Source organism: Prinia subflava, chromosome 30 (genome assembly GCF_021018805.1).
Source record: "Prinia subflava isolate CZ2003 ecotype Zambia chromosome 30, Cam_Psub_1.2, whole genome shotgun sequence".
Lineage (NCBI taxonomy): Eukaryota > Metazoa > Chordata > Aves > Passeriformes > Cisticolidae > Prinia > Prinia subflava.
Window position 1 is genome coordinate 987,447 of NC_086276.1, and position 23,289 is coordinate 1,010,735.

The 23,289-nt window shown below is 56.0% G+C and overlaps 1 protein-coding gene, 1 long non-coding RNA gene and 1 pseudogene across 2 annotated transcripts; 1 reads left to right on the forward strand and 2 right to left on the reverse strand.

The window, feature by feature from the left end:
- Positions 1-11,913: 11,913 nt before the first annotated feature.
- On the reverse strand, positions 11,914-15,144 carry LOC134562715 (serine/threonine-protein kinase pim-1-like). Its single transcript, XM_063420238.1, has 5 exons — positions 13,442-15,144; positions 13,274-13,324; positions 12,703-13,069; positions 12,313-12,489; positions 11,914-12,058 (listed from the first exon to the last, which is right to left on the reverse strand). Exons 1-5 carry the CDS (start codon positions 13,976-13,978, stop codon positions 11,952-11,954), a joined length of 1,239 nt encoding a protein of 412 aa, XP_063276308.1. The 5' UTR covers positions 13,979-15,144; the 3' UTR covers positions 11,914-11,951.
- A 2,830-nt stretch (positions 15,145-17,974) lies between these two features.
- Positions 17,975-22,371, reverse strand: LOC134562749 (uncharacterized). Its single transcript, XR_010083254.1, has 3 exons — positions 22,288-22,371; positions 20,238-20,512; positions 17,975-18,300 (listed from the first exon to the last, which is right to left on the reverse strand). It is a non-coding gene; the product is annotated as an uncharacterized LOC134562749 (long non-coding RNA).
- Positions 22,372-23,289, forward strand: part of LOC134562736 (zinc finger protein 850-like) — a 124,249-nt pseudogene continuing 123,331 nt past the window's right edge.

Here is a 23,289-nt window from a genome sequence, read left to right on the forward strand (position 1 = left end):
TGTGCTGAGGATCCCCTCTGAGCAGGGAGGGCACAAAGCCTTTTCCACCTGCCTCCCTCACCTGGCCGTGGTCTCTCTGTTCCTCAGCACTGCAGTGTTGGCCTACCTGAAGCCCCCCTGCATCTTCTCCCTATCCCTGGATCTGGCCCTGTCAGTTCTGTACTTGGTGCTGCCTCCAGCCCTGAATCCCCTCATCTACAGCCTGAGGGACCAGGAGGTCAAGGCTGCAGTGTGAAGAATGATGACTGGATGGTTTCAGCAACATTCAAGTGCTGGCCAATTTCTGCAAACCCTCCTAATAAAAGCCGTCTTTGAAACTTCCCGTTGGTTTCTTTTGGAGGTTCTTTTCCTTTGTTTTCATTTTTAAATATTGTCCACAAAGACATGTCATTCTTCGTGCCATTTCTCATTTTGTTTCTCTCCACCTTCCCTGTGGCCACAGACTGTGTCAATGAGGGGCTGCCCTCTTGGTGGCTTTAAAGGAACTCAAGGATCTCCCAGACAAGTTTTCTGCAGAGATGCCCCTTTGGTTCCCTTCTCTGGGGCTGCAGCAGCAATGTCTGTGTGCAGAGCTGGGGCAGATCAGTGCTGGCACAGCAGCTGTGCCCAGCAGCAGCAGCAGCACTTGGTGTTGCCAGTGCTGCTGCCGTGGCCCTGCCCCGCTGCCCTCCTGGCCCTGCTGTTGCTGTAGGGCCTGAGTGCTCTCGGGGCCGGGCACAGGGCTGGGGGTGGCAGTGCCGGGGCTGCAGCAGGGACAGGCCATGGGCACTGCTGGGGCAGCACTGACGCCTCAGGCCAGGGCCTGGGGGCTGCAGGCTCCTTGCCCAGGCTCTCTCCAGAACATACCCAGGCCAATGCTTAGCAGAGAAAAGCCCCACGAGCAGCCCCAGGTTGGCTGTGCACATGGTGGGAGCAAAGAGCATGGCTGGGGCTCTGCAGGGACCCTGGGGGAGACAGGAAGGAGCAGCAGAGCAGGGGCTGATCCATCCCCACTGCGCTGGACACCCCAGGGCAGCGTCCCAGAGCATCCTCATGCACCTGCCAACAACATCCCCCCTCTGCAGCCCTGGCCTCTCCCCCAGCACGCACAGGGGCCGCATCCTTGCAGGCACAGACACGGCAGCACTGCCTCAGGAGCCCCTGTTTGCACTGCACAGAGCAGGCGTCAGCACTCCCGTGGTGCTGGTGTGGGGAGATGAACCTGAGTGAGCACAAATGCCATCAGCCCCTGGGGCCTGGAGGGGCTGGAGGACAGGGGAGAAACCACTCAGGTTTGTGGTGGCCTCTGAAGTCAGCCAGAAAGTTTGTTCCCATCAGCTGTGAGTTTCCTGTCCCACTGCAGACTTTGTTGCTCAGAGCCAGGGCACCCCCAAACTGCCCGGAGCATTTCCTTTGCTTTCCCTTGGCTTTCTTTACTCTTCCTGGAAAAAATTTCTTCCTATTGCCCATCCCTGTTCCCTGCCCTGCAAACAGCCCATCCCTGGTTGCCCTTTCCTCCCTGGCCCCACTCCCCATTTCAGTTCCTGAGGTGTCACCATGGGAACGTCCCTTGGGGAGCAGGATCATCCTCCAAGTGCTTCAGGAATTGTCTGCAGGCTCCTGCAGTGCCTCCTGCTGCTCCCTTGCCAGAGGCACAGCAGGCCAGGGGGGCACATCTGGGCTGCTGTGTCTGGCTGTAGGGCTCCCTGCTCTGGGCAATGAGGAGGGGCTGCAGAGGCTCTGCAGGACTGGCAGGATGGGCTTTGGGGCTGTGAGGAGAACATGAGGGACGTGGGCTACTGGGCCTTTTGAAAAGGAGGACCAAGGCTCATCCTGTAGCTGCTGAAAGGGTGGTTTCAGAGAATCCCAGAATCAGCAAGGTTGGAAAAGACCTTGGACATCATCAAGTCCAACCTGTGCCCTGATATCACCTTGTCTCCCCTGAGCCTCCTCTTCTCCAGGATAAACAAGCCCAGCTCCCTCAGCTGCTCCTCCCAGGCCTTGTGTTCCAGAGCCCTCACCAACCTTGCTGCCCTTCTATGGACACGCTCCAGCCCCTCCACGTCCTTCCTGAATTGGGGGCCCCAGAACTGGGCAGAGCCCTCGAGGTTCTGCCCAAGCAGTGCCCAGCACAGGGGAAGAATCACTGCTCTGGTCCTGCTGGCCACACTGCTCCTGATCCGTGGGAGTGCCAGGGGTGGGATGAGGGAAATGCTGGGCAGGGTGTGGGGACAAAGAGTGATTGATTGTCAGTCATGAAGGGTCTTGACGGAGCCAAACTCCAGGAATTGTGAACCAGGCTCAGCTTTCCAGAGATTCCTTTTGACTGAGTTTATCTTCATCCCCCAGGCTCAGGATCACCACTACATTTGCAAGTTTTGCTCTGCATCATCAGCTTGCCCTGACTCTGCTCAGCGTTTCACAAATGGACAAGACAATGGATCTTGTGCCAAGCTTCCTTTCAAACAGCAACACAGGGGTCAGCATGACAGAAAAGAAGGAAAATGAAAGAAAATATTCACCAGTTGGAACAGAGTCAGTATCCCACCATCTCCCGCTCCACCAGTATTAATTTTGCACATTTGGAGACAAACCTGGCTCTAAAGCTGCCATCTCTCAGTCCCTGATGCTGTTTGCTGCCCCTCAGCCCTGACTGCCACTGATCTGCCTGCCTGCTGTGCATGTGGGGCTGGGGATGCTCAGCCTGCAAAGAGAGGGCCATGGGGAGGCCTCAGTGCAGCTGTGCAGGGCTGGAAGGGTCCCCCAGGAAAGATGGGCACAGAGTGTTCAGCAGGGCCTGTGCAGAGAGGGCAAGGGGGGATGGCTTTCAAGGGCAGGAGGTGGATTGGAGGTGGGAGTGGAAGGTTCAGGAAGATGTTCTTTTGCACTGAGGGTGCTGAGGCACTGGGCCAGGCTGTGCACGCAGGCTGTGGATGCCCCATCCTTGGCAACAGCCAAGGCCAGGTGGGAACAGGGCTCTGAGCAACAGGGTGTGGGCAAGATTGCTCAGGCTGACACAAGATGATCTTCAGGCTCCCGCCCAAGCCCAAGCGCTCAGGGCTTCCATCATTCTCTGGTTGCCAGTGTCCACTTGAGAGCCAGCCTGGACTCGTGGCAGCTGGGATGTCACAGTGCATGTTCCAAGTGGAACTGGCAGCACCCAGCAAAGAGCACAACACAACCATTGGCCCTTGTGTCAGCCCAGCCTTCACCCTGCTCCAAGAGCACTGCTGTCACCCTGCTTGTCCTGTGCCCCCTGACAACCCCGTCCGGCCTGTGAACTCCCTATTGCCTGGCTTTTGTCATCCATTCCTGCAGGATGTTCACCTTTCTTCTGAGGAAGGTACGGTGCCATTGCAGGGAGGTGGACACCCCTGGACGTCCTGGCTCGGCTGGAGCTGTGTGAGGGTGGTGTGGAACAGGGACCCCACAGTGACGTTTTGCTGCCTCTGCAGGCTTCAACCACCCTGAAAGCTGCCTATTTTTGGGATTTGGCCAACAGTTTCTGCTGCTGGATGCTCACAGTTGTCCCAATGGAGGTACGGTGCCATTCCTTGGAGTTGGACACCCATGGACATCCGGGCTGGGCTGCAGCTCTGTGGGGATGGTGTGGGGACCCCACTCTGAGGTTTTGCTATCTCTGCAGGCTGTCACAGATAGTGTGGAAGATATGGAAGTGGATGCACAGCTGGATAGAGAGGAAGAGATGGAAGTTGATGGAGAAGAGAGTGGAATGGAAGAGATGGAAGTGGATGTAGAGGAGGAAGGAGTGGAAGACATGGATGTAGATATAGAGCTTGATAGAGAGGAGAACATGGAGGTGGACAGGGATGAGAGCGGAGATGAAGAAATGGATGTGGATATGGTGGAAGAGACAGAGGAAGTAATGGAGGTGGATGTGTCGGAGGATACAGTAGGAAGACATGGAGGTTGATGTGGAAGTGGAGATTGAAGATATGGAGATTGATGCAGAAGATGAGGTGGAGGCCATGGTGTTGGGATGAGGACCATGCCAGCAGCAGAACAGGCATGTGCTCCCCACAGGCAGAGTGGGCCCCCTGCTGCCAGGCTGGGGCTGGGCTGGGTGCTCCCTGCTCAGGGACACGGTGCCCTGGGCACTGGATCCTGGTGGCCTTCCCCGGCCTGTCCTGGGCTTGCTTGGGGCCACACAAGCCCCATCCCAGCTGGGGCACAGCCCCCAGCCCCAGGCAGGCTCAGCTGTGGCAGCAGAGACCCCCTGTGCCAGCCTGTGCCAGCCTGGGAGCACCTGGAACAGCCCTGGTGCCTGACTTGCACTTGCTTTTCTTCCAGGTCTGAGAGACATCCAGGACACCCACCAGCCTTCTGTATATACATTTTGGAGTTTGTTGTTCTATTTAGGATATACATTTTTGACTTTGTTGTCTTTAGGATATAGGTTTTAGGGTTTCTTTTTTATCTTTTGTAAATATGTTTCCTATGTTTTTGTAGATATGTTCTCATGTAAATACGTTCTACAGATTGTTGCTGTTACAAATATTCTTACAATGTAAATATGTTCTCTAGTTCATGTTTGTTACTGTTCTTCTGTAAATAAACAAACTCTGTTTTTCACAGCCCAGGTCTCTCTGCATTTGCTTTGGGCACAGGCAGCATTTCCAAAGGGGTGGTCTCCACTTGGTGCAGGTTGCCAGGGCTGGAGGTGCCTGGGGGAGCTGGCACAGCCAGCCCAGGAGTGGGGGTCCCTGTGCACAGAGGGCTCCCCCTGACAGAGGTCACCCTCTGCTTGTCCTTTCTCGGGACACCCTTTGGGTGTGCAGGGCCAAATCCCCGTGGGCCCTGTGCCATGGGATGCCAGGAGGGAGCAGGGCTGAGCCTGCCTGGTCCTGCAGAGCCTCAGCCATGGCTCTTCCCTGGGCAGCCCCAGGGCTCCCGAGGCTGCACTGGGCTGCGGGCAAGCCCTGCTCCTGGGCACCCTGAGGGGCTGCAGCCAGCCTGGAGGGAGCTGCAGCACAGGGGCCTCTGGCCTGCATGCACCAAGATTGCCTTTGCAAACCCCTCTGGCACCACACTCTGCCACAAGCACAACAAGAACTGATCCTCCCAGGGAAAGGCATGACCTTCACTGGCACCAATTTGTCCCTTGCACTTTCTGGCACAGCAAAGGTCAGCGCTTGTCATCCCTGTTCTGCACTCCCTGCCTGGGCACCCAAACATCTGAACCCTCCAGAACATCTTGAATTAGCACCAACCTGCAGAGAGCTACGGGGGCAGGACCTACCCCCAACCACACAGAGAAATCCTTGACATTGGGAGCCTGGGACAGAGCTGAAACTCAAGTATTTTAATGGCAAGAGAGAGGCTTTGTATTGCTGAATTCATTCTCCAAGGACAGAATGAAAGCTTTCAGTCTCCTCACCTGTCACAGATGTGTATTGCTGAGGTTTGCTTCTGGGTTATGACGGATTTTTATGAACCTGTTCAGAACTCTGAAGCTGTTCCTGCCTAAGGTGCAGAGATGATATTTCAGAGCCAGATGAGCTCAGCACTCAGCTTGTGCAACACACAGAATTTCCAGAGCCAGACATGCAGGCCATGCAAACTGATCCTTTTTCACCTCTGTGCAAAGATCATTCTTAGGACGGCACTGATGGAGCACACACCTCTCAGAGCTGTCCCTTCTATCCAGCTCTCCCAGTCACTTCACACACTTCACTCCAAGCACTTTCTGACAGAGCTCAGCAGCACATGGCATTTAATCCTGCTTTTTCTTCACCTTCTCCTGAGCTCTCTCCACACACGGTGTGTGGGCTCTGCAGCAGCATCAAGGTGTCACCTCCCTGACACTGAGGGTCACGTCACAACTTTTCACCAAAAGCAGCAAAGCAATGATTCCCAATGAGTCCCACACAGCTTTTGGGCACTTGGTGTGTCTGCAGCTCCAGCACCAGCCCTGGTGCACAGGAATTCCAGGAGGAGATCCACAGAAGGAATCAGCCATTGACAGAGAAAAACAGCAGTTTGCAAGGCCCCAATCCCCACAGCACTGCAGACTGGGGGAACCCAGCCTCTGCATTTACACTTTGGCCTCGGGGCCTCACTTTTCCTCTCACTAAAGTCCCCCCAGTTTCCCTCATGCTCAGATTCCCAGGATGATTCAAAGCAGCATTAGGAGCAGGGATAGATGATGGGAACGGTCTCAAGGCTCGACAAAATTTCTCTTCTCAGGCCTGACAAGTGCAGGCAAGGAGAGAGGAAAAGCCTGCCTGAAAGAGGTGTGCAATCAAAGCAGTAATGAAATTTCAGTCTAATGAGAGAAGCTGAAGAGATTTTCAATGTATACATAAAGATATAGAGAGAAACATAGATTTAGATATAGATATAGTGTAACATGAGGCTGGTGGGTTGGAGAGAGACACACGACACAGGATCTTCTTGGGCTCAGACCAACAGCCACAATTTATTGTTCCAAGCTCCCTTTGACAGTGAGTTTGAATTTCCCAGCCTTGGGAAGCCTGCTGGTTGGGAATCTGTGCCCTGCCCAGATCTCTGGCCAGTGCTGTGTCTGCATCCAGGGCTTGGATGGGGTTGCCTGAGCTCTTTGCTCCCCATGGCACTTCTAGAACAAGCCAGGCAAGCCCAGTTGGGTCTGTTATGATCAGACTCCTTATGTCCAGCTGTAAACCAGCTGGACCTTGCTACATCTCCTCCCTTGTTTTTGATTCAAATGCCAATTGTTTGCTGTTATCCCATTTGCAAGGGCCCTTTTACAGATGGGGTAACAGCAGACAGCATGGGTTTAATTTGAAGGAGGTTTTGTCCAGCTTAATCCTCCTCAGGCAGTGATGTGTCCCATGTAGCCCTGGAGTCACAGCACTCACTGCCAGGAGCTGTCAGGCCAGATCACAATCTTCTAGGCTAGCATGGGACAGGTTAACGCTTATGGGTACAAATTACAGCTTAGCACTGAAACAAGGAAACATTCAACTTTGAAAAATGGGAGAAAAAACAATGAACAGAAAAACAGTTCTTAAACATAAAAAAATACCTTGTAAACATCACAACAGTTTGTAAACAAATAGAACCCTTCAGTGAACTGTCACTTGAAGAGTCCCAGATCCCCATGAGGTGGGTGAAGAAGCTGTTTCTGTCCCTGTTCCACACACAGCTCCACAGCGTCTGCTGAGGGCCCTCAGGAGAATGCTGCTTGTGCTCTTGGACAGGACCTAAGGCAGGATGGACACGTCTGGCAGGTACCCAAAGTCTTCCAGTGTCCTTGCAAAGCACTAGGCAGGGCTGTACTGTCAGCAAACACCATTCCAATTGCTCTTGTGTCACAGACACAAGATAATTCTTAAAGGAGCTCTAGCATTCAATTGTAAACACCTGGGACAACATTTGATAACTGACTGTGCAATTAGTTCAAAGACAGTGGGTGTCATCTTTTTTGGTGGATGAGGTGGAAACATTCATTCTGGAATGTGCAAAGGATCAGGCCAGTGTGTATTCCACTGTCCAGTAATAGCAGTAGGATGAAAAATGACAATGAGAATAAACACAGTGATACACACCTCTGGGCATGTCCTGTGGACTTGTCTGTTTGTGCTAGCTTGCTCTGCTGTTTGGAGAGCAGCTTTTGCCTCTGGGGTTCATTTTCTGGGGGAAGTTAATTCAGAGTCACCCTTTAGGAGGTGAACTAAAAGTGGTCATTGAGAGTTGGTCAGTCCTAGGTTTGACCCAGCTGATGGTATCCAAGAGTTTTTGTGCGTCGTTAGAGTTAGAATTTTGGTTGATAATTGAATTGTTTGTGGCTGTATAGTCTGGTCCATTATTTTGAGTCCCAAATATTTCCAGGCTGGTTGCTGCTGCACTTTCTCTGGTGCTACCTGCAGCCCAAATGTTTTTAATGCTTGCAGCAGGCTTGGCTGAATCAGGGAGAGTTCATTTTTGGTTTGGGCTGCAATCAAAATGTCATCCATGTCATGGGAACAGTATGCCCCTGGGAATGGTTCTCTCACTGATGAGAGTACCTGAGCAGCACAGCCCTGACAGATTGTGGGGCTGTTTCCCCTGTTTTGGGAAAGTACTTTCCATTGAGAACCTTGCACTGGTGCAGTGTTATTGACAGAAGGCAGGGTAAAGGCAAACTTTGGGGTGTCCTCTGGGTGCAATGGAAGAGTGAACAAACAGTCCTTTAAGTCCACAGTCAGGATGTCCCAGGAGGCAGGAATCACTGCAGGAGATGGCAGACCAGGCTGCAACGTGCCCGTTCTCTCCATCACAGAATGGATTTTTCTCAGCTCATGGAGTAACCTCCACTATCCAGATTTCTTTTTTATAACAAATACTGGGGTGTTCCAAGGGCTCATAGATGGCTCTATGTGTCCTTGAACCAGTTGTTCCTGTACCAGGGTTCTTAGGGCATCTAGTTTCTCCTTTTTAAGGACCACTGTGGTACCCACCCAGGCTGAGCAGTGAGCCATTTTAGAGCCAGGGTGGGACACTTTACACCCTCTAATGCAGTGGCCCCTGTCAAAAATCCGCTCCCACCTCAGCCCACTCCAGAGCCAGAGAACTCTAGGGAAGGGCTTCCCATCTGGGAATGTCAGATAGGACTGATTCCTCCCATTTAGACTGAGAAAGTGACATTTTGTGCTGCTCTGGCCAAACAATGCCAATTTTGTTTGACCAGTGGGCAGGGTCAGCACCAAAGACACAGACACCCCCTGAAGGAATCAGTGTCATTTCCTACAGCTCAAAGCAGCAAAGGAGCACAAAAGGAGCAGCTCAGCAATGCCCCCAAGCATCACTACCAAAGATTGCCCGCAGTGATGAAGAAAGATCCATCACCAGTTCCCCTCACACTTTCCCATCACCCACACCCACACATCAGCTGGGGGAAGCTGTCACAGCCAAGGACTGCAGAGCCACTCCCGGGCACTGGGAATTCCTGCAGGTGCCTCCAGCCACAGCTGAGGCTCCAGCCTGGCTGTGAGAGAGCCCAGCTTTGATAGAGATGGATAAACAAACTGACAGCACTTCTAGTGCAGGAACATCTGGTTTCATCCTCCTCTTGGGTCCCTCCCAAAGCCTGGCCAGGGCCCAGGGAGGAACCAAGGGAGTTGCCTTTGACCATACACCCCCAGACAAGGCCAGATGTCAGATTTCATGGCCTTGTCTGGCTTCCAAATACAGAAAGGTCAAGACCTGTTTCACTAAGGAGTGGATACATCTAGTACAAGGCTAATGACCATGCATATTTTGTTAAGGAGCAGATACAAAGATACCCTTTGGCTGGGAGGTTCATCCAGAGGTCGCCTTTGGCTCAGGGCCTGTTGTTCAGGCCTCACTCAGGCCTCTTGTCCAGGCCTTGGCCTTTCAGGGTTTAGTGCTGGACTTGACAGTGCTGGCTTAACACTTGCACTTGATGAGCTCAGAGGTCTTTTCCAACAGAAAGGATTCTATATTTCCATGATTTATCTACTGCATTCAGTCAGGTCCATGTTAGCAGCATTACTTTGGTCAAGAAGTTCCCTCTTGCTCAGCTCTTGTGGCCCAAGGCTTCAGCTCCTTCAGCTCCTGGTGCAAAGCTGCTCATGCTGAACGAGACGACTCCGAGAGAAGAACACAGTTCATGCAATTCCTTCTGGGACACTGAGAGGGGAGGGTGTGGAAACAGGAGCATTGTTTGCTGTGGCCTCCTCTCTGCCCTTCACGCCTTTCAGTGCTCACAAACAGCCCAGAGCTTTCTCCAAGAGTGCAATGGAGCAGCTGTTCCTGCTCCCAGCTCTGGCTCCTCCCAGGCTCTGACCTTGCCTGGTTTTGTCCCTCTTGCTGTGCCCTCTGTTCCCCTGGGCTCAGTGGCTGCTGCCCAGGACGGTGGAAGTGGCACAGATCCAGTGGTGGAGACCCTCCTTTCTCTGCCCTTGGAGCTGCCTGCTCACAGCAGCCTTTTCCATCTAGAAGCTGCACAGGGAGAGGGAGTCCTCACCTCTGTTCCTTGCACAAAGCCCAGGGCTGCAGAGCTGGGCCGGGCACAAGTGGGGCAGCACAGCAAACAGGGAGCTGCCAGTCCCTTCCAGCCCTGTGTGCTCAGAGTTTGCGCCCTGGAGCTGCAGGTGGGCAAAGGCAGCTGCTTCTGCTCCCTCTGTGTGTGCCCGTGTTGAGCAGTGCTGCTCCATCAGTCTGTGCCCAGCACCGGGGAAAAGCCTCAGCCCTGCAGGGCCAGGAGCTGCCGGGCTGTGCCTGAGCAGCTCAGCCAGCGGGAAGGGAGCTGCTCCACACGGGAACCAGCAGCAAAGGACACTCCTTTCTTAGGAAGGTTTTTCTATTAAAAGAAAAAGAAAAGAAAAAAAAGGAAAAAAAAAAAGAAAAAATGAGAACAATAAAAACAAATCCCAAATCTATAGTGAAAAAGACTTAGTAACTTTGGATAAAGAGATAATTAATCTTTTTAAAATGAGATCTAGGTTATTTACTTTGTAAATGTGTTGATGGCATGGATCCATTCTACTGACCTCAGCAGCCCTTTAAAAAGATTTTGCAGATTGTTTCCAGTATTATTTTAAATTGTGGTAGAAAGAATAGGAAATTGCTTTCTGCCCCACCAGATCTAAGCAGGACTGGGAATCTAAATTTTGTCAAACCCCAAATCCTTTAGAAGATGACCTTCCTTCTCACTCCCTGAAGGAGCTGCACATTCCCTTGGAAGTTTTCAGAGATTTTTAAAGACACAAAGTCCCACTCACAGCTTTTTGCTCTGGTTTCGAGGTGCAGAAGGGCAATTAATTCTTCATCCATCAGCTCCAGACTGCACTGCCTTAGGAACACCATCCACTCGCCAGGTTTTGCTCAGTTGTGGCACTCCTAGAGGAGGAAGAAAGGGCAATTGCACAATTCCAGCCAAAAAGGAAGGAAGAGTGGGACAGACAAAACATCCCGTGAAGATCCAGGCATTCAGCTGGGACTGTGGAGTGTTTGGGTTCTTGCCAATTGGATGTGGATCCCTACCTGCAATCTCTGGGCCAGCAGGAGAGTCTCACTCAGCTGCCAAAGCAGAAAGCTCAGGCGCTGTGCTCAGAAGGGGCTGGTGTGCTGCAAAGCTGTCAGAGCAATGTGAGGGCAGAGCGAGCCCAGCCGTGCCCAGGGCTGAGCCCAGCAGAGCCCTGGCAGAGCCCAGAGCAGCCTCAGCACCCGCAGAGCCCGGCTGCAAGGACAGAAACCAGAAACTGCCCGTCAGCTGAGGGCTCCTGTGCCCTTGTCCCAGCCGCCCGCAGTACCCAGGCCGTGCTGGCCGTGCTCAGAGCTGGGCCCAAACCTCCCCATCACTGCTGCCCTTGGGGGCAGAGCAGGAGGGCAGCACATGTGCCCAGCCTGCAGCCAGCCATGCCACATCCAGCCCCTCAGCAGCTGCCCAGAGCCAAAAAGCAGCTGGACAGCCCAGGGAAGGATTTGTTGCCTCCGCCCCAGAAAAGGGAGGAACCTTTGGTGCCCAGCCAGGCTGTGCCATGCCCGGATCTGGGAGCATCCCCCTGGCTGTGGACTCACCTGCAGACTGGGCATGGAGCGTGTCTCTGAAGAAGGTACCAAAATCAAACTCCATCATCTTCAGCTGCTGGTGACCAGGTAGAGGAAGAGATTGTCATCCCTGAGGTTGTCCTTGGTGTGTCCAGCAGCAGCCCCACCTGACAGAGCTTCTCCAGAGGCTCCTCCTTCCCTGGGGGCCAGAGCAGGCTGTCACTGTTCTGCCCAGGGCCCCAGCCGTCAAGGAAGCACGACAAGAAAAACTAGGATGGATGGTGGCTACCAGTGCTTGCTGGAGCAGGTCTCCAGCTAAGCTCCAGCACAGATGTTCCCATCTCATGATCCCTGCTCAGAGCTACAGGCAGGACAAAAACAGTCTGCTCTTCTTTAGCACTGATTGCCATGAGATGTGTGGAGTTGTTACCTGCCAGGTTTTGGATCCAATTGTGCACATGGACCTCTCCCATCTTCTAGGGCAGATGAATGCCCTGCAGCCAAGGATCATTGAAGAGGTCTTCTAAGGATGGCCTGTCCAAGGGTTGCATGGACAAACACCTCTTAATGACATCCTGGCACTCTGAAGAGACAAACCAGAATCCACCAGTCACTTGGAGAAGGATCCCGTCTGTTTTGGCCCCCCATTCCCACGCCCAGGCCATGCTGGGTCTGACCAGAGCTGTGCCTAAACTTCCCGATGCACTGTCTGTTTGGAGGAGAGCGGCAGAGCAGGACATGTGCCCCCTCCCCAGCAGCTGCCAGAGCAGGGTGCTCATGAGGCTGCTGCTGTCTCCCAGCACTGGTATTCCCCTGTGCCCAGAGATGAGGATCCACCTGGAGAGAGCCATCGTGGGAACAAGATGCGGCCCCAGATGATCTGCTGGCCCCTCCTGAACGGGTGCTTCCCCACGACCAGGTGGTACAGCACGAGGCCCAGGGACCAGATCGTTGCTGCCTCGCCGTGGTAGCGCTGCTGGTGGATCCACTCTGGTGGGCTGTAGGACAGGGTTCCTGTGGAACACAGACACAGTTCATCAGGGGATGAACTCCTAGAGCCTGGCCCCAGCATCCCTGGGCATGTGGGGGCTGGCCCCCTCCCACCCCCAGACAAAAGGAACTTGGCTCAAGACATCATGCTGTTGCCAGCAGCAAGAGGGGGAAGGCCCGGTGCTACAGCCAGGCTGGGCCAGGAGATGACCAGGAACATCCCCTGAGGGGGCTCACCTGCAAACTGGGTGTAGGCTGTGTCTTGGAGGAAGGCGCCACAGCCAAAGTCGATCAATTTGAGTTCTCCTGTGGCCAGGTCGAGCAGGATGTTCTCGGGCTTGATGTCCCTGTGCAGGACCCCGCAGCTGGTGCAGTGCCGCACGGCCTCCAGCACCTGGCGGAACAGCGCCCGCGCCTCCTCCTCCGGCAGGAACCTCCGCTCCGCCAGGAAAGCCGACAGGTCCTGGCACCGCTCGGGACGCTCCAGCACCAACAAGAAGCTGGTGGGGGGCTCAAGCCACTCCAGGAGCTGAATGACACCAGCACAGCCAGCGGACACCTTGTCCAGCAGCACGATCTCCAGGGGCGCACGGGCGCCGTTGGGCTGCGGGAGGAGCACGATGCCGTCAGTGGGGCTGAGGCCGTGCCGGGGCTCTGGGAGCCCTCAGCCAGCCCCGGCTGCTCTGGGCGCCCCGCTCAGCCCAGGCCCGCTCTCCCTGCACGGCTCCCGGCGGCTCCCACCCTGCCGGGCCCCGGCTCCTCGCCGCCCGCCACGGCCCGGCTTCTGCCGCTGGCCCCGCTCACTCACCAGCTCGCCCCAGAGCCGGATGCGATCCCGCGGCACGCATTTGATGGCCACCTGCGAGCAAGGGACAGCAGCGGGCTGAGCTCACCGACCGCCCCGCTGCGGTCCGATCTTCTCCTCCTGCTCCGCCCTCCTCGTTCTCCTCCGCCCGCCCCCGGCCCCGCCGCTCACCGGGGCGCCGTCCGACACTCGTGTCCCCGAGTAGACGCTGCCGAATCCTCCGCGCCCCAGCAGCGAACCCAGCCGGTACCGGTCCTGCAGGGCCTCCTGCGCCTTCCCTGCGGGCGACACGCGGCCGTCAGCGCTCGGCCCGGGGCCAGACACGGCCCCCGAGCGCCCCCCGAGCGGCCCGGGCCGGGCATCCCCACCCGCGCCGGGCCCCGGCGGTTCGGGGCCGGCGGCTGCGCTGCCGAGCGGCGGAGCTCGGGCCGGGGAAGCCGCAGCGGAGGCGGCGGGAGCGGCCGCGCCGCGTGTGTCCTCCGCGGGGCCCGGGAGGAGGCGGCGCCGGGCTCGGGGTCGGCACCGGGGCCGAGGCCGTGCCCGGCCCAGGCGCAGCCAAAGGGTGGCGATGCCGCCCCAGCCCCAGGCACTGATCCCGGCCCAGCAGCGCCACCGCCAGCACGGCCAGAGCCGGGCCCAGGCGAGACCGCGGAGGGACGCCCGGGGACGGGGCAGCCCCGCCCGGGGCCGGGGGCGGGCCGGGGGCATGGCCCGGCCCGGCAGGGGGAGAGGGAAAGGCCGGGACGGGGACACCGAGAGGGGCTGGGGAGACCGGGAAAGGGACACCAGGAGAGACTGCGGGACACGGAGAGACAGTGCAGGACAGTGGGAGAGGGAGAGGGGGAACAGGAGGTGAGGAGGGTCGCAGAGTTCGGAGACTCCGCAAAGTCGCTGCCGCCGCTGCTGCTGCTGCCGCCGCTGCCGCCGCTGCCGCCGCTGCCGCCGAAGCCCCGGGGCCGTTTGTCCGCGTGTCCGTTCCACGGCCGAGCCCCGCGCGCCCCGGGGGCAGCCCCTGAGCCTGTCCAAACACGGGAACTTGGCCCTGTGCAGCCCAGACCCAGAGTCCTGACTCCTGCGCTGTGCCAGAGGAATCCCCTCGCTTGCTGCTCTGCATTGTCCCTGCTCAGGCTCACACACTGCCGGGGCACATTCCCTGCCTGCAGGATTCGTGCCCGACCCAAGCACTACATTTATGTCTCTGGCATTGCTTGACAACAAAAACAGGGGAAGGCAAACTGTGTGTACAGCCCATGGTATTTTAGAGTGTCTAAAACTCACTAAGTCACCGATCTTCGAGGTGACATCTCTTTGGAATTAATGGCATGGACAAGTAGTGCAACATGGAAAAGGGAAGCATAGAAAAAAATAGAGGAAAACAGCTTGGTTTGTTTCTTTCATTTTCATTTCACTTCTGGAAAGCTGTTTGAGTTTTCCAGCAATCTTCTCCACAGTCCCAGCTGCTCTTTCCAAGAACCTTTCATGGAGAACGAGGTCCAGCTTCTGTTACAAGATGTGCCAGCAACTCCAGCTTCTCTTGGATTTCCATCCTGTGAGTGCAGCACGACTTTTCCAGCAAAGCAGGACAAATGTCTGGAGAACTTTACCATTTCTCTGTCCTTTTTCCTGTGGACTGGGCAGTTGTGCCATTGGTAAGGTTTGCATTGCTCCTGTTCTAAGCCAAGAAAACAGGAGGTGGTACCAGGCGTAGCTGGGGAATGCAAGGCTGAGTGAATTCAGAGAAAGAATCTCCCTGACACTGTGTGAGCTCCCCGGGCTGGGCTCAGCTTCCTGCTGGGACTCTGCACAGGGCTGAGCTGCAGCTGGGATCAGCAGCAGCTGCAAATACCTCTGGGCATCCCCACTTTCTGCTGCTCAGAGCAAGCAATGAAGCGAGTGAAGAAGTTGAGATTTGTCTTTCTCCTGGTGGTTTTTTTTTTCATTTTATTTGACACTCCAGAGGGCAATTTCTGTGATGGCCTCTGTAAGTTGATTTGATTTCAGCAGCAGCAGCAGCACCAGGGCTGTGTTGGAGCTCTGCAAACGGGACCTGTGTGGCTTTAATTCCCCTCGACTCAGTGCCCAGGGACTTGGGAGCATTTCAATCTCTTCTTATCATGGTGCCTGCCACAAAACTCCTGAGTTCACTGTCACAAAAGCACAGTGGGTAGCAATGGTGGAAAAAGGCAATTGCAGTTGAGCTGCTCAAATTCACTTGGCAGCCAGAAGGGTGCAAGAGCAGACACCATCTCCAATTGCCGAGGCAAAGGCAAGAGCAGCCTGCTGCTGTCACCTGAGGGTGAGTCAAAGAGCGCTGCAAAGAGCGCTGGAAGCCGAGCCTTTCTTTCTCTGGAGGCTGCTGAGGGCAGCCCAGGCGGGCCCTGGGCAGTCAGGGCTGTGTGTGGGTGATGGCTGCTGCAGTGCAGAGTCCAGCTGGAAAAGGCCCTTGGCAGGCGAGGCAGGAGCAGGCGGGAAGGGGCCGGCGCTGCTGCTGCTCCTGGCCGGGAGCCGCGGCTGGGCCGGGCCGGCGCCCGCTGCGCTGCGGCTGCTGCTGCTGCCAGAGCCGGGCGGGACTCGGGGACAGCGAATGGACACGGGGGGACAGCAAAGGCCTGCGGGGCTGCGGGGATGTTGGCGCTGGGGCCAGCGGCAGCACAGAGCTGCAGCCGCGATTAACCCCGAGGGGAGCCCTGGGGAAAGGCTCCATTTCAGCCTTTCTTGACTGGTGGCTGTGAAGGGAGCGAAATAAAAGGAGAACAAGCAGGGCCCGACCCCTTCTCCTTTGGGAGGAGCCGCGCGCCTGGGGCTGAAGGGCCGTGAGGGGCAGTGAGGGGATGTGAGGGGATGTGAGGGGCTGTGTGGGGATGTGAGGGGATGTGAGGGGATGTGAGGGGATGTGAGGGGCTGTGAGGGGATGTGAGGGGCAATGTGGGGTTGTGCTGGGCCATGAGGAGCCTCAGCCCTGACAGGACGGGTGTCCCACCATGTCCCCAGGGCAGGGCAGCCGTGAGGGGCCACAAACAGATGTGGTGGCAAAGCAGTCTGGAGGCACCTCTAGGAGAGGAGGAGACCCTTCTTCAGGTCCAAACCACACCAAATCCACCATTAATTGCACTTTCCATCTTTAGAATCCACTGACAACTTGAAATAGACTGTACAGATTAATCCCAGTGGGAGGAGGTAATGTTCCCAGTGAGTGACATCCAGCCATTGGTAATAATGTCTGGGATTTAATAGTCTTAACAATTAGAAGTAATACTAATAAATGCAAAAAATAATAATAAAAAATAAACCCTCAAATCCCAGCACCTCACCAAAATTTTTCTACACCACATTTTTCTTTATTATCAAAAGGTTCATGAAAACAAATCCTGTTAATTATCTCCACCTCACATCTTCCCCACCAGAGAAACAAGGCCCTTTGCAGTGTTTCATACAAGCTAAAATTCACAGCTGGAGGGAAGAACAGGGTGGCACCACCAATTTCCATGTCCAACCCAGCAGGCCAACTCCAAAGTGGAGGGAATAAAATGGAATGGGGGCAGGGCCTGGTCAGATATTTGTCTAAAGGAGAGAGGCAAAAGCACCTCCAAGTGAACAGGAAAGGAAAAGAAATCCCTATGAAGCACCCTGTGTGTTCAGGGACTCAGCTGGGAGGAGCTGGACATGGACAGAGGCATCTGGAACAGTTCTTTCCTCAGGCTGAGCTTTCCAGCCTGGCCCTGAAGTCAATCAAGTGCTTTCCCAGAGGATTCCAGGGTTGCCAACCACCCTTCAAGAGGTGGCTCACAGGAGCACAGAACCGTTTTCAAGATTCTGAGCAGAAAAAACGGCACAAGATGCCCAATTTGGAGCTCTGTTTAAAAACCTGGAAAATAAAAATCAATTGAACTCTGAAGCCCAGCTGTGGGCCCTGCAATCTCAGATCCCAGGCAAAACTGGAAAGGCTTTTTACAAGAACCGACACTGAAGAGCTAACAGATGAATGTGTGTGACATTTGGAGAGGCTTCCAATTTTCTACAGTGTTCCTTGAAGTGTTGAACTTGATTTTGTCTTTGCCTCCTCTTGCACTAGAGGAGCCTCATTTCCCCAGGCAGGAAGGCAAAGCTCATTGCTGGCCCTGGCTGGAGCTGTCCCTGCAGCATTTCCATCCCTGCCGCGGCCTCTTCCCTCAGGGTCCCCAGCAGCAGCTGCTGCAGCAGCACATGGAAGCTGCAGATGGAGCTGCTGCCCAGCCCAGCCTGAGCTGCACAAGGATCCTGCTGACAGGAACCCCAAGATCCCCTCCCAGGGGCCCTGCAAACACTTGCCCATCTCTTCTGTCTGCTCCATGCAGACCCTGCAGGGAACATCCTGCCTCTCCTCTGGGGCAAGGCCAGCACCCCAAATTCACACTCCAAATGCCGATTTCTGGCCCCTTTCTGCATCTGTGAGATGGGGCTACAGCATTATCCAGACAAACTCACTGTACTTCAACCTGCAGCTTGCAAACCCAGCCCTTGCACAGTGGGTTTAAAAGGACCACAAGTAATGGGCCAAATAGAATTAATTTTCCACCATTACCCTTCGCTCTCTGTGGTAGATTCTTCTATTCTTTTCCATGAAACACATCTTCAATTAGACTGCAAGCACTGGGCCTGATGCCTGCAGTAACAGAACATACCAAAACCAGCCAGATGTCCTTAGGAAATGTGAAAGACGTAACAAACAGTAAATGTGTTTTTCTCTTCAAAAGGTTTTTCAGGTAAACATAACACATACAAGATAAGGCAAATTCACACTATGTGAGTGCTTTCAAAATGGGCAAGCAGAGGCTATATTTTGAGGAAAGGTTAATTCTACTACCAAACTGACTAGTTGAAGATCAATTGAACTTACCATTTCAAACCTGTCCATGGTGCCTGCTCAGGGGCTTTGCCAGCCCCTCGTGGCCTCTGAGGAGCAACTGGAGAGCAAGAGCTGGCACGGAGCAGGCAGGACATGTGGGTGCAGTGGAGATGCAGCACTTGAGGACAGCTTTTTGTTGTGCTACCTAGGAATTTTTGAATAAAAACTCCCTTAAACCTCAACTCCCTTGCAAGTTTCTCTTCTTTCCCGGTGGGATTCAGGTGCCTGGAGCAATGTGAGGGGCAGCAGGCCCAGCGTGGCCGAGAGCTGAGCCCAGCAGAGCCCTGGCAGAGCCCAGAGCAGCCTCAGCACCCCCAGAGCCCGGCTGGAAGGAGGCACTTGGAGCAGCAAGGGGCAGCAGCCCGGCCCTGGCTGCCTCTTCCTGGGACAGGACTCATCACCCCATCCCAGAGCCAAACTGGGCCTGGGCTGCTCCCCAGGGGAATGGGGGCCCTGCTGTGGAATGCGCAGCCTGGGGGGATTTGGCCATCCCGAGTCTGTGCAGGAGCAGAGCAGTGAGAACTGTGCAGTGCTGGGGTCACTTCTGAGGATGCTCTGCCCTTCTGCCAGTGCTCCTGTGGCTCCTGGGGGAGCTTACAGTGCTGCACCCCTGTGGGCAGAGGGGCAGGGAGCCGGGCTGCTCCACAGGCTCTGGACAGCCTTTAATTAATAAAGCAACCAAAAAATCTTTGCGGTGTGTGACAGCTTCAGCCCAGAAACATGTTTTTGTTTGTAATAACAGATTAGTACTGAATAAAGAAATGAAATCGATTCCATTTGTAATTGACATATATTTCATGCTTTTCCAAAGTTCTGGAGTGACTGGGATCACACTGGTGGAAACTGGGACCTTACTGGGCCAAGTGGCTGTGACTGACAATGACTATGACTATGCTGATGGCAACTGGGATATACAGGGAGTGACTGGAATCATGTTGGAATTGACTGGGAATGGCTGTGAGCAACTGGAATCCTGTTGGAAGCTACTGGGAGCAACTGGGAGTGAGTGAAAGGACACTGGGGGACACTGGGATATACTGGGAGAGACTGGCGGTGACTGGGATCACAGAGGAAGCATAAAGGAAGAATACTGGGAGTATCTGGAAGTGACTCGAACTGTACTGGGAGCGGCTGGAACCATGCTGGGACTGAATGGGAACACCTGGGACCATGCTGGGATCATAGTGGGATCATAATGGGAGTGACTGGGCTGGTACTGGGATCATACTGAGTGTCACTGAAAGTGACTGGGATCATACTGGGGGTGACTGGGAGCCACAGGGCCCATGCTGGGAGTGACCTGGGTCCCTCCCCCGCGTGGAACTGGGGGAACTGGCCCAGCTGGGGCTCAGGGTTGTTCTCCCCCAGGACTGCCCCAGGTCCTGCTGCCACCCCTGGTCCCACAGAGCCGAGGGACAGGGGACAGCCGAGGGACAGGGGACAGCTGAGGGACAGGGGACAGCTAAGGGACAGGGGACAGCCAGGGAACACGGCCTGGCCGAGGGACACTGAGCTCCAGCACTCTGAGCTGTTGTGCCCGCGCTGTTGCCTTTGGGCTCCCAGCACAGGCCAAGGGGGAGAAGCCCCTCCAGAAACTGTTGTTTGCTTGAAACTTTGCTCTTGGACATTCCCAAGGAGCCCTGCAGGGGCTGCAGCCCGGCCGGGTGCCCGGGGCCACCAAAGCCACTGCGGCAGTGCCCTCCTGCCCCGGGCAGGGCAGAGAACACCCAAGGAAAGGCTTGTGCTGGGCTCAGGGCAGGAACAGGGCACTCCCCTGGTGCTGCCACGGGCACAACAGAGCCGGCCTGGGGACAGGATTGGGATTTGTGTCCCATGGAATCCCAGCAGGGATTGCTTCTCATTTCACTGCTGTCTGTGCATTGCTCATCAATTCAAATCATTTCCTCATGGAATTCCCATGGCAGTGGGTTGGAGGGGAGATCCATCCATGGAATTCTCACCTAACTGGGATGAGAGTGAGATCCAGCCATGGAAATTCCATGGGAATTTCTGCATTCCGACGTCTTGCATTCCGGAATTCCAACATTCCCATAGGAATTCCCCTCCCTCTCCCACACCCACCTTTGTACTCCACAGCCTCCTGACCATATCTGATGTATTTTGGGAGATCTTCCACATCAGTGTGCCCCAGGTAATGCTTCATCTGCTCCACCGTGATCCCTTTGGATTCCCAGCACCTCTGGGTGATCCAGGTGGCACCAATGGACACTGCAAAGCTCCCAGATCCCAGCTGGAAGAAGATGAAATCCCACCCGTCGGAGCCGTACCGGTGGGATCCAGGGATGCTCCATTGGACAGGAGGTCACAGCTGGAAACCACCTGCACTGTGTGGAGACCTGGGAAGGAGGGGAGAATGGACCCATGGAGATGTGTCCCAGCCCCTCAGAGCCCCTTGGAACTCCCTGGATTCCCATTCCACCCCCACAGATCCCAGCCCAGCCCCTCAGAATCCTCCATTCCCACAGATCCCAGCCCAGCCCCCGGCTCCCTCCAGTCACCCCTGGCTCTGGTGGCACCGGCCCCGTTTCCAGGTCACTGTCGGCCACGTGCCGGTTCCTGTCCTTGAGCTGGCTCAGCTATCCCAATATCCCAGCTATGGCAATCCCAATATCCCAGCTCTGGTTATCCCAATATCCCAGCTCTGCCTATCCCACTATCCCAGCTCTGGCTATCCCAATGTCTCTGCTCTGCCTATCCCAATGTCCCAGCTCTGCCTATCCCAATGTCCCAGCTCTGCCTATCCCAATGTCCCAGCTCTGCCTATCCCAATGTCCCAGCTCTGCCTATCCCAATATCCCAGCTCTGGCTATCCCAGTATCCCAGCTCTGCCTATCCCAGTGTCCCAGCTCTGCCTATCCCAATATCCCAGCTCTGCCTATCCCAATATCCCGGCTCTGCCTATCCCAATGTCCCAGCTCAGCTCCCGCTGCCATCCCCGCTCTCTGCAGCTCCATCCAGCCCCGCTCGCTGTCCCAGCGCTCACAGGGGGTCCCGCCCACAATCAAGGACTGGGGGTTCCCTGGGCCGGGCTCTGACAGCGCCACTTCCAGGCACTGCAGGCAGTGGGACACTGGGGGGACACAGAGATTTGGGGGAGCTGGGGAGACTGAATGGGAGAGTTTGGGGATCCAGGGGGGTCAACAGGTCAAGGAAAGGAGGGACTTGAAGACCTGGGAGAGCTGGGAAGGAGGTTCAGGGGCTCAGAGTCAAGGAAAGGGGAGGGCAGGCACTGGGAGAGGTGGGATGGGGTGTCCAGGGAATCCTGTGCCCAGCAAAGGGGGTGCCAGGGCTCCTCGGGGTGAGGAAAGGAGGGGCTGGGGGATGGGAAATGCAGGAATGGGGGCCCAGGGGTGCCAGGGTCAAGGAAAAGGGTGGCTCTGGGGGCTGGGAAAGGCGGGGTGGCCAGGAAAAGGTTGAGTTGGTGCCGGATAAGGGGGTGCAGGGGGTGTCAGTGCTGGGCAAAGCGGCAAAAGGGTGTCTCAGTTCTCAGGAATGGGGGGTCAGGGGGGTCTCAGGGTCAATGAAATGGGGAGCAAGGACTGGGAGAGGTAGAAGGGAGTTCCAGGGGGTCCTTGAGCCCAGGAAAGGGGAGTCCAGGTTTTCCCAAAACAGGAGGGTCACAGGCTGGGGAAACCCGGGATATTCGGGAAGAGGGACTTCAGGGGTCTCTGGTTTTGTAGAAATGTAGGGCTGGGGGCTGGGAAAGGCAGGAATGGGGGTCCAAGGTATTCCAGGGCATCCCAGGGTCAAGCACACGGGAACTCTGGAGGCTGGGAGACATGGGATGACCGGGAAAAGGGGAGCAGGGGGTCCTGATGTCCAGAAATAGGGGATTCAGGGGGGTCCCTGTGCAGGATAAGGGGAGCAGGGGGGTCTCGGTCCCGTTCGGGTCCCGCTGCCGGAGGTCCCACTGCCCCCTCGCCATCCCAGCAGCGCCGCCAGCCCCAGCGCTGGAGCCATCGCGCTGCTCCTACTCACTCCCGGTATGATCCCAGTATGATCCCAGTATAACTCAGTCACAAAGGAGCTGCTCCCAGTATGATCCCAGTACAGCCCAGTCACTCCCAGTGATCCCACTCCTGCCATTCCCCAACCCTCTCTGCGTTCCCACCTGGCCCGGCTCCATTCCCGCTCCCTCCGTGGGCTTCGACGGGTCCGGGAACGGGGGAGGAGGAGGAGGGAGGGAGGAAGAGGCGGAGCGGCAGGAGGGAGCGGGAGGAGACAACGAGCGGAGGAACCGCGCGGCTCCAGCGCTCCCTGAACTCGCAGCCCCCCGGACCGCCCCCATCGCGCAGGTGCCCGGGGAGGGGGAGCTCGCCCCAAATATCCCGGGGGCGTCCCTGGGTTTGGGGTTTTTTCGGGGGGATGTTTGGAGCTTGCAGGGCTCCAAAGCCGACGTGCAGCTGCCCCTCGGGGGGACATCGGGGGCTCCCGGGAGGTGTTTCTGGGGTGTCCCGGTGGCGGCAGAGCCCCGTTGGGGGTCGGGGGATGCGGGTCCCCCCGCGGTGGGGGTTGGGCTTCCCGGGCCGGGCCCTGCGAGCTCTGCCGGGGCCACGTGGGGAGCGCGCGGGAGCGGCGGGGCCGGGGGGACACCGGGTTTGGGCACAGCCATGCCCAGAGTGACTCCCTGGCACTCCCAGTGTGGGCCCAGTTACTCCCAGTCACTCCCAGTATGTTCCAGTCACGGCCAGCACCTTTCCAGTCAGGCCCAGTGTGATTCCAGTATGATCCCACTACTCTCATATACTTCCAGTACTATTTCAGTCACTCCCAGTATGATGCCAGTCAGTTCTAGTAGGATCCCAGTATGACCCCGACATGGGCACAGCTGCTCCCATGATCATCCAGTGTGGTTCCAGTTGTTCCCATTTACCTCCACTGTGGTTTCAGTCTCTCCCAGTATATCCCAGTTGCTGCCAGCATGTTCCCAGTCACTCCAAGATACTCAGATTTTCTTCAAGCCTTATCCCAGTTGCTCACAGCCACTCCCAGTCACCCTTAGTGCTGTCCCAGTTGTTACCAGTATAATCCAGTATGTTCCCAGTCTTCCCGAGCATCGCCCAGCTGCTCCCACTGTGATCCCAGTCTGATTCCAGTTGCCCCCCGCATGGTT

Bases quoted from the DNA above. Each gene is read 5' to 3' on its own strand.
- LOC134562715 (XM_063420238.1), bottom strand. From the start codon at position 13,978: ATGCCCCCGGCCCGCCCCCGGCCCCGGGCGGGGCTGCCCCGTCCCCGG. The intron at 13,070-13,273 runs GTGAGTGAGCGG...CTCCTCCCGCAG, and splicing joins TCCGGCTCTGGGGCGAGCTG to CCCAACGGCGCCCGTGCGCC. The intron at 12,059-12,312 runs GTGGATCCTCAT...TTGTCTCTTCAG, and splicing joins CCCACGATGGCTCTCTCCAG to AGTGCCAGGATGTCATTAAG.